General features: G+C 32.9%; 1 protein-coding gene across 1 annotated transcript; it reads right to left on the reverse strand.

Annotated features, from left to right (window-relative positions):
• Positions 1-438: 438 nt before the first annotated feature.
• LOC103489822 (protein LOW PSII ACCUMULATION 1, chloroplastic) lies at positions 439-5,449 on the reverse strand. Its single transcript, XM_008449128.3, has 5 exons — positions 5,024-5,449; positions 3,285-3,857; positions 3,149-3,199; positions 2,154-2,320; positions 439-896 (listed from the first exon to the last, which is right to left on the reverse strand). Exons 1-4 carry the CDS (start codon positions 5,272-5,274, stop codon positions 2,179-2,181), a joined length of 1,017 nt encoding a protein of 338 aa, XP_008447350.2. The 5' UTR covers positions 5,275-5,449; the 3' UTR covers positions 439-896; positions 2,154-2,178.
• Positions 5,450-11,316: the final 5,867 nt, after the last annotated feature.

Below are 11,316 nucleotides of genomic sequence, written 5' to 3' on the forward strand. Positions count from 1 at the left end.
AGATTTTGTGTTGGGAGAGTACATATGTGAATACTAAAAAATATTCAAGATGAAGATCCTGTTACATGCATAATTGAAAACTCAAACATTTGTTCAAGTTTGATACAAAATTAAAGATTCTTTGTTAAAAAGAAGGCACTAAACAAATACTAAAAGTTCATCGTCAAAACTTGTAACTCACTCATTTTACTACAAGCTAATGAGAGACATTGAATTAGTTATTATATTTTGTGGTTATTTATAACTAGTTGATTATAATAATTAATGAATTATAATAGTTAGTGTCTAAATACCAAACTATTTAAGTTTAGATTATAATAGTTTGTAGATGGAGTGTAAACTATGTTTGGATGAAATCATTGCAACAAAGAAGAAGAGAAGAGGAAAGAGAAATAGTGAATACAGTAACAAAATAATAAATACAGTTGAAACCAAAGATTTGAAATAGTACAATTCTATAGACCATTATTATAATTAGTACCAAAGATGTAAGGTGAGCTAAAATAACCCATTACTGCTAACTTTTAGCTTAGTTAATGTTCCCAAACAGGACCAAAGAGAAACAAAGAAACGCATGGTTATTTACATCACGCTCCATGTATAATTGCTTTACAAATACACATTCAACTAACTATTAACAAATTGCACCCATACAATCAGATTGCTGGAGCAAAAATAACTAATAACTAATAATGTTGGAATCTAGACAATAAAAATATAAGATTTATGAATGGATAAGCAAAATCTCTCCTTTTAACTCTACAAAAACCTGTATTTCTCAGGCAGTCCAGCTTAACAATGGTGTTAGAGCTTTCCAAGTGGAAGTATCTTTGATAGTTTAAAGATGATAACCAAACTTTAGTCCACTCCATGGTAAGGACTCAATTTCAGAGTACCTGTTTAAGAATAAGGTTGAAAACAAAGATTAGATTAATATGATCATGTATATAACTAACATAACAACCCATATTTTAGTTGTCTGTTTTGAAATTTATGTTTGTTTCTTCCCAATTTTTCGATTATAGTTTTCACCTCCGTTAAAGAAATACTTGAATTCTTAATCAAATTATAAAAACTATAATTTTAGCTTTTAAAATTTGACTTTGTTTTTTAGAATACTAGTGATAGGTAGATAACAAAACATAAAAACTTATGGGTGAAAGTAGTATTTACATGTTTTGTATTCCTAACAAAAACTAAATGATTATAAAATGGGCATTAGTGTTTGGTTTTTTAAAATAAAGGTTTTAAAAACACTACTTCCAAGTTCCACCCATAAATTTCTATGTTTTGTTATCTTCGTTATATTAATATTTTCAGAAATCGAGGTAAATTTTAAAAAATAAAAGATTTTAAAATTTAACTATGAACTCAAGTATTTTTTTCATAAAACGTCATTGTATGTGGCATAAATTTTAAAAATAGAAAACAACAAACAAAATTGATACTATGTAAGACCGCAATGAATTACATAATTATGATTCTGCCGTATAGTTTGACATTAAGTTAGCCTACGAAGGAAAAAAAAAAAACTAAAATTATTGAAGTGACAACATTGTTGACCTTATTTATTAAAAAGTGGATTCTGTCTACATATATAAAAATATATATATGATGAGAGATTGTGTAGTTCATTGAAAGTTGAAACAAATAGGACTTGAATTAGATATGGGACGTTTGATGGCAGCTCAAAAGTAGATCACAATGAGATTTGAAGTTCATCTCAATCATTAGAATGGAAGATTTGCAACCACAAAAAGCACGTCAAATAGTTTCAAATAAATAGAGACGGAAAAAAGCTCTAAACTTTGGAGACGTTTGGAGACGTTATTTGTATTACTTGGAACTCTAAACTTCAATTAAAACTGCAAATTCAGATCTTTTATTAAGATTATGACGATTACTGTATAATTTTTCATGTGTACACCACTACCTTCATTGCAAGGAATAACATAATATTAAATAGAAATGGTAGAATCAAATGGATAGAAAAATATGATTGGTTTTTCATCTCTTATTTTCCTCTATTTTTCTCTACTTTAGAAGGAATTAAGTTATAACCTTTCTTGCTAAATTATTAAGAATTTCGTATCCATGAAAATTGAGTTAAATAATTAATGGAATATCTAAATTGATTCAAGACGTGTACTCACTCGAAAGAAGAGGGGGTGTTTTTCTTCAAAGAACTCTGCCATCCATCCCATCTAGAAGACCTGACCATAGTCCTTTTACAGGTGGTAATTGTGCTACAAGAGCATTCCATGGAGGATAGCCAACACCACTACCACGAACACGGCCATCCATTCGCAGAGATAGATACCTGCAAGAACAAACATGAACATAACTAGGCTACGGATGGCAAGAAAAATGAAAAAAAAAAAAAAATCAACCACTACCTATGTATGGTGAATTAGTTGGAAAAAAAGTTTATTTCCTTTTCTTATGACAGCTGAATAATGAAATGAAACAATCTATTCCATTAGAAGATTAGACAAGAAAAAGTTTAGGCTTAAATACTACTTTGCTCCTGCACTCCCAATTTTGGTTCTTTTGCGATCCATGTACTTTCAACTTTCTTTCCTTTTGGTGCATGAACTTTTAAAATATACATGTTGATCTCTATACTTATATAAGAAAACTATTTTGGTCCCTTCATTTTCATTTCACTTTTTAACAATTCATTCACTAAATTTCTCACACACACATATATATATTCTATGATATTCGTTAATGTTTGAGCCAGCTTACACGCACCTCAACTAATCTCAAGGAAAATTAATTCCTAGATATGTGGCCACCATGAATTGAACTCATGACTTCTTAGTTAGTTATTGAGACTATGTCTCCTTTTTTACTACTAGACTAGTCCATGATGGTTTAGTCAGCAGTCATATATTTGTACTTGATGGTTTTATTACGGATACAAATTATGATAACATTTGAACAAAAAGATCAAAATGGTCACTAGTTAAAACTATAAGGACTAAATGAACATTTTAAAAGTACAACCACCAAAATGAACTAAAGCGGAATGTTTGGGCTCGAAGCAGTATTGAAACCAAAAAGTTATTACCAGTTCAAGGACTAGAAAGGCAACCATTTTACTTCATCAATTTAAATTTTTCGAAGTTTAATAAGGACAACTTACACGGGAGAATCAGAGGAGACTCCAGCCAACTTCTTTTGTTCATCTAACCACCTATTGCTCACAAGAAAAGGCAAATTACATGAGGGAAGGAGAAAGGGAATAATTGTGAATTTGGATGTTAATTATCATTACTTACGCCGACCACTCAGTCATGTAAACTGGAGTCAAGCGCCAGAGTTTTTTCCTTTTTGAGGTTATATCCTTCACCTCTTCTCGTTCATCAAACTCAAAATTCAGTGTAGTCACATCTGTGGCAAGGGGTACAACTAAAACACCCCGTTCTAGAAGTTGTTCAGTGAAAGGTTCGCTTGATTTAAAAGCTTCAATCACAAAGGATTCAGGGCCAGCACAGATTACCAGACGAGCAATCCCACGCAAAGTGCTGATGGGAATAACTTTGTTTTGGTCCACTCGAAGCTTTAAGTTGGAAAGGCTTTCTTCTCTTGACAGTCTAGCCAATTGAGCATTTTTTGCATTGTTTTCTCTGAAATAAAGAAATGCAAAAAGAGCTACGGCTCCAAAATCTATTCCAAGTCCTTTTAGAATATCAGGGACTTCATCAGCTCTTGATGAGTTTGCCAATGCACCAAGCAATTGAGTGGTTGCTATCAGTCCTCCCAATGTACCACTAGCAATGAAAGTGAGATAAAAGAACATCCGAACAGACCGAAATGGAGACAGAACTTCACTTCTTATCTTGGCTGTGGAACTAAAAGAACCATATACAGTTAGAACACGCCATATTTCAGGTTGAATAACAAGTGTAACGGAAAACGAGACACTAAGTTAGAACACCACCAGACTCACTCAAGTCTCAACTCCCTCAAAAAAAACAAACACAACAAAAAAACGGCAGCTCTATTTGATAACCATTTGGTTTTTGAAAATCAAGTCTTTAAACACTATTCCCAACTTTTCTTTTCTTTTTTCTTTGCTTTCTATAAATGTTTTCAAAAACCTAGTCAAGTTTTGAAAATTGGAAAAAGTAGTTTCTGAAATCCCATTTTTTTTGTTTTTGAAACTCTCTAAGAATTTAAATGATTATCTAAAAGGGTGAAAATCATGATAAAAGAATCTGAGAGAAGACAAACATAAATTTCAAAGAAAACTAAAAACGAAATTGTGATCAAATGGGGTAGGTCTTTGGTTTTCAGTTTTTTGAAATTTTAGTTTATAAACACTATTTCCACTGGCGAGTTTCTTTGTTTCGTTATGCACAACAAGTTTTGGAAAAAAAAAAGTAATTTTTGTTTTGAAATTTGGCTAAGGCTTGAAATGTTACTTTGAAAAAAGATGAAAACTAATAGACTAGGACAATTGTAAAGGAAAAACGAGAACACCTTTCCAAAATACTTGAATGAAAAAACTAAATGATTGTCAATTGGGGTTGTAAGTTATAAATACGGCTGTTGGTAACCAGAAAGAAGACTAGGACAAGTTAATCTCCTAATTGAAGATTCAAATTTCCAATGCATTTCTTAATGTAGTGGTTCCATTTTTAGTTTAACTAGTTCACAAACAGTTCCTTCCGGCTGAATTTGGGACCTTTATGCGTTGATCAAACCAAACATCTTAATTATCTACAGATTTGTGCCAACAAACGAAGTTGTGATCATAATTCATAACGTATAGGAGAAAGAGAATTCGAAGAAGTCACCAACTTAAAAACTCGATCTGAAATACACAAATGCAAAATTTATATAAGAAGCCAGGCACGACCCTCCTAATTTCCACAATCTCACAATCTCACAATCTCATGAGCAAAAGAAAATCAACCGAAACTACAAAAATCAAACCAAATGTCAAGTCCTTATTGTATAACTTATAACAGCATTAAAATCATCAGCCATTGTTGTTCCATTGTAAGAGAAGAACCTGATTTCCGGTTTATCAGCAGCTGAGTAAATGTAGTTAGCCAAATTCCGTCTGCCGTATACATGAAAACGAAGCGAAACTGGTAGCCTAGGGCTAGAACTAAATGATACCGTCTTTCGATGAACATGGAAGCAGCTGCGGCGGCAGAATTTGAAATCCGGAGCGTTATGGGAGGGCGTGGGAGAGAAATGAAGAGGTGGAGCAATGTTGTTGAAGGAAGAAATGATGAGAGTGGAAAGGGAAACCGCCATGATTGAGGACTCAAGAAACTGATAATTGACATTGTGAGGTAGTTTCACAGTTTGTTAATGGAAGCAAAGTTCGAGGGATGGTGTCGATGCCGCCACGATACCCAGAATTTGTCGCCACCATAAACGAAGGATGAAGAAGACAAGGAAATAGTTTAAAGGAAATTGCTGCTGCATACCTTTTTCGTGGTTACGTGTTAGGGAGTGATTTTGAGATCATCATAGTCAAATCTTTTTTTATCTGTCAAAATGATTTTTATATTAATGTTGGTTGAAACGAAGTAAAATTGATTTTTTAAAATTCTAAAATCACTTCACAATTTGATTTTGGAGTAATGGGTTGATAGTGGGTTTTTGTTGAGTGGTTGATTGGTCATCAATCCAAAAATGGTATCTATTCAATTTTTATGTAATAGTTAGTTATTTGTGAATTTATTTTTTTTTAATTCTAAATATTGGAATAAAAGATAACAAGTAATGTCTATCATTGAATTGTTAATTAACAAACAATTATGTTTTGAACTTTTTTCAATATTAATTAATTGTTGAACGAGGTGTTGAAGTCCATGACTCTTGCCAAATAAATTTATCTTTTTAAATTCATAGACATGCCGTTGGTAACCAACATAAGGTTTGAGTTGTGACAAAACAAGTAATTAAAGCAAGTAAAAGCAAGGAAGTAAAGATGGTGATGGGTTGTGTGAGATGGTGAGAAGATTGCACGAGATATAAAATTTAATTAACACGAGAGCATAGCTTGAGTAAGTCGAGCATTGATTTTTCTTGCTTTCTTATCATCAATTTATCCAATATGCATTGTGAACCAACAAGCTTCTACTTAGACACTCTCACTTAGAGTCATTAAATCACATTAACTTCAAGTTAATTGAGAACCCTCTTCCATTAACGAGTATTAAGATCAAAGACTAACTAAGCAACTACTAGATTTCCACCATCTAATCGACTAATTCACTGAAGCCATCTAGGTTAGATGGTGACATACTTCTTGTTTGGAACCCCAAATCAATAGCACAATCCAACTTTACCCTTGCCCCTTAAGCAAATTCATCCTACAAACTTATTGCATAAAATAACACCACTTGCATGTCACTTGCATGAACACATTGGATCAATATGTTTGTATCAAATACAAACTAAGCCCGTATCCATTGTTTTAACATAATAAGGTTTAACAATATCGTTGCAAAACATAATAATGATGGGTACATTATTAATATTTACTAAATTAATTAGTTCTTAAAGGATTATAATTTTTCACTAAATAGAATATGTTTTATTTTTTAGCATGAATAGGTCGATACAACTCTTAGCTTCCAAGAAACTTCCAAAGCGTTTTGTATCGTTTCTGACAAACACGTCTCTAAATAAGATAGAGTTCACTCAAACCATCATTCTGAATAAGCTCTAGCGTTTTAAGAACCTTATCATGGGTAAGGGGAAGGAAGTGGAAGCAAATATTACTACCATAGAAAAAGAGTTTATGAGAGGATCGTCCTCTAAAACTAAAGTTGGGAATTCACAAATGAAGAAGAAGGGAAAGGGGAAGATTCCCAAGAACAATAAGGGAAAAAAGTTGCAAAAGGTAAATGTTACCACTGCAAGCAGAATGGGCGTTGGTTGGGAAATTCCCTGGAGTACCTTGCTGAGAAGAAAACTAAGAAAGAAGCACAAGGTAAATATGATTTACAAGCTGTTGAAACGTGCTTAATGGAATATGATACTTCAAAACTGAATACTATAGTCAAGAGTCACTAACGATATTTACTTCTCATTTCAAGAAACTAGTTCTTGAAAAGCTTATAGAAGACGAGAACACCCTCAAAGTTTGGAATAAGAGAGGTTATCTCGGCTGAAGTAGTGGGAGATTTGGAGTTGTTTTGATAGATATATCACATATTTAAAAATATTTTGTATGCCTCTCAAAAGTTGGGGAATTTAATATCTATTTCTTGTGTTTCAAAACAAATGTACAGAATGTATTTTGAAATCAATGAAGTTTTAATTTTTTTTCAGTTTTGTTTTGCTATACTTATTAACAACTATAAGTTAAGATCAATTAAAGTAGAATTTGTCTTTAATATCGAAATGTTTAGCATAAAAGACAGAATAGATTTCTTCTAATGCCTATATATGGTACTTAAATTCGATCACATAAATCTCAATGCAATTGGGAGATTGGTAAAGAGTAGACTTCTAAATTAGTTAGAAGATAACTTTTTACCTTTATGTGAGTCTTGTCTTAAAAGGAATAATGACCAAGAGATTTTGTTTAGGAAAAGGTCTTAGAGCCAAACTACCTTTAGAGCTCGTACATTTAGACCTCTCTAGACTAATGAATGTTAAAGTTCAAGAAGCGTATGAATATTTCATCAATTTTGTTGATGATTATTTAAGGTTTCATCATGTTTACCTATTGCATCACAAGTCTGATTTTCTGAAAAGTTTAGAGAATATAAGGCTGAAGTTGAGAACCAATAAGGTAAAACAATAAAGACACTTCGATCAGATCAAGGTAGAGAGTATGTGTACTTAAGATTCCAGAACTATTTAATAGAGCACATAATCTTAATCTTGACACGTAGCCCATGAAGGAAAATGAAACATGCGCAGTGGAATTAAGGATAAATTCTACTATAATTACATCTAAATAATTTAAAGATTAACATGCATAAACTACCCTAATTAAATGAAATTAGAGTTCATAGAAAAACTTACATTCGTAGCTTTTCGTTCCTCGTAATCTCCTCATGAACTCGAACCGTAGACCACCATTAGAGTTTACTCGTTATTTTTTGAACTTAGAATCAGATTGTGGGACCCGTTAAGTGAAGGAAATAGGGAGAGAATGATGGAAATTGGAAGGTGTGACTTAAATTTGAGATTTGGGAGAGAAATATCAAATTGGTATAATTTTTTGTAAAAATAAAATTATCAAAATTGGCAAAAGTACGTCTTTCAATATTTGAAATGAGCCCTATAAATAACAATTAGTTCACTAGATTTCAACATCTAACATTCCACTAACCATTAGTGGAATTTAGTAGGCTAGGTATTTACATTTCATATAGCCACTTATCCCACTAAGTGTTAGTTGGATTTTTTCACTAACTTTAGTCCTTGGGCAATATGGTCATTTGACCATTCAAGTCAAAGTCATACTTTGACTTTTTCAAGTCAAAAGTCCACATTTTGAATTTTTACAATTTTGTTCATCTCGACTAATTTCGACATTTCTAACATGAATATACATTCATTTTTCTGAAAATCAAATCACATTTGAATATAAAATAAGTCAAAGTTTGACTTTTCGAAGTCAAAAGTCAATATTTTGATTTTTTACAACTTTGATCATTTTCATCAATTCTGAGCTTTTGAATAAGAATCCATTCATTTTTTTAATATTTAAATCATATTTAAACATAAAACTCTATCTTAAACTGATAATGGACGGCTATATCACATATATTCGTCGGTTTCTCTTGCTTTACTTAATTCGAACAATTCGAACTATTCCAACATATTGTTGTAAGTTAATTTCATATGAGCTAGTAGGGAAACCAAATGGACCTATCGATCATGGGCTCCAACAATCCAAGACTAACTGGCTAAACTATTTTCGACCATGCTAATCAATATTCGATAACTAACGGGTCATTCCATTAAAATCTCATAGTTGCACTCCCCTCACTATAGATATATTTGTGTACATGTGATCTAACCATGATTAGTAAGTTAATCTTTCACAAGTTTTTCGTAACCTCAGTTGGGTCAAAATACTGTTTTATCCTCGACATTACATCTTGCTCCTTAAGTCTCACTATCCATTATTGAACAATTGATTTAAGGTCCATCCTATAAACCAAATCCTTTTCGAGTCAATGAGAGAGTGGGACCCCTTGTTCAAGACTTGGATTCTGTCCTTAAGGGAACAATCTATCTACTAACCCTAAAGCGAGTAAAAGTGAATTCCATCATGCACCCTATGTCCTTAGCCATCCATCCGATCTTGCCCCTGAAATGGGAGGCTTATTGGGTCAACGCTATTGAGTTGCCCTTAGCTATGTAGATCTAAGGATGATTCTATGTGAATAGAAGTTCATAGTTATATTAGAATTAAAATTAAGTTACCTAGGTTATTAATAATTGAAATAGTCAGTTTTTTACAGTCAACGATGTTATAACTTAAAAATGACTATTTCATGGTTCCAGTCTTATGTAAACTCTTTACATAGAATGCCTCAACTTCCATGTCTCTACATGAACGATTCATGATCACATTGTTTGTACTAATAACAAAGCAGACCATATCCATAGTGCCCCTAGAATAAGGCGTCCAACGTCATTCATACACGATATATCAAATGGGCTATAAACTCAAACTTGAGCCACTTTTATGTGTCTAAATAAAATTCAAGTCTATACTAGATCACGTCGGGACCTTAGTTTATTGGATCTAAGATTATAATATTCTATTTTTACTAATAAGTCCTTAATAATCACTTTATTGAATAGAATATAATTTAAACTACAAACTACGAGTTTTAAGACATAAATTTCAACCGTCCACTAATTAAGACTAATAGGAAATTTCCCAGAAAATTCCTAGTCCTTCATTGTATAGCTTAGCTCGCATTAAACCTCAAATTGCTTAGTTAGCTTTGCTCGCCTTCTCATTCTCCTCGAATGGCCTAGTTACCGCCAAGCTTTGAAACTTATCTTCCCTCTTTGTATCACCTAGCTTATGCATTTCAACAAAACACTTTCTTTTCAAAGCCTTCTTCAAAATTTGTACTAAAATACTTATTTTTCAAAATTGACCCTTCTATTCTAGCATAGGTCCTACAGTTTCAGTCTTGGAGACTCCATTTAAGGAAACACTCATCTACTTACTCTAAAGTCGGGAAGGAGTGAATTCCATCTTGTGCGATTATGTTCGCAACTCTCTATTTGGTCTTGTCCCTAAAATGATAAGCAATCTGGCCACTTTCACCCATACAAATCAAAGAACAATCCCTTGCGAATAGAAGTTCATGATACACTCAGGATTAAGACTAAGTTACCTAGGTCATTTTAACGAGATAGAAATCTAACTTGTCACACCCCCTCCCGGACTACCTGCTAGCTTAGACCGAAAGATGACGTGAAGCCGACGGACAATGCTTTTCTTTACCTGTATCTGTCAACTGTGCTTAAAACTTTAATATGACAAACTTGCCAATCTCGTATATAAACTATTATACATGCACACAACGCAGTGAATCCTAGACCAATCATATACATGCATGAAATGTATCTCGGAAATAACTAATTTCACAAGTAAACCTAGAGACACCTTAACCAAAATATAACCAACAAAGGTTTATACAACCGCAGCTCCTAAAGCTTACACAAACTGTGGAGTATCTATATCATACAAAGATATATACATTATAATACAACAGACTCTATGTACAACTCTAACCACGTACTGGCAATAGATATCGAAACTTCACCAGACTAAGGCAGTCTATCAGGCACCGAGAACTCGATCTCTACTTGGAAAGTGTGTAAAACATTTTGGAAGGGTAAACTATAAAGCTCAGTGAGTGACTCAGTTTAAAACTAGAAATTTAAAAGTAAGAGCATGTGAAAGCTTACACTTATAAATCTGTTTATACAAGTCGTAAATATAGACGTATAATCGTAAGGATAGCTTTCTTAAATACTCAGTATATACGTCATTGAAATCTAGCAAGGCCTATCAAGTATATCAAAGTATTTTCACTAACATGACAAAAATCTACGTTATGTAGGGTACACCCAGTACAACAACGTTTACAAGCTCTACGATGTAATGAGGCCCGCCCAGCATTCCCATCGTCTTTATCGTAGTGGGGCCCGTCCAGTACTCACGACAGTATTGTTGTTATGGAGTACACTCAATGTCAAAAACAGAATCTAACATGTGTGCACACGGTACCATATAGCATCGGGCTCAACACCTCAGTCATGTAGTTAATAGAAAAATCAGAAAAATCGTATGAA

Source organism: Cucumis melo, chromosome 4 (assembly GCF_025177605.1).
Source record: "Cucumis melo cultivar AY chromosome 4, USDA_Cmelo_AY_1.0, whole genome shotgun sequence".
NCBI lineage: Eukaryota > Viridiplantae > Streptophyta > Magnoliopsida > Cucurbitales > Cucurbitaceae > Cucumis > Cucumis melo.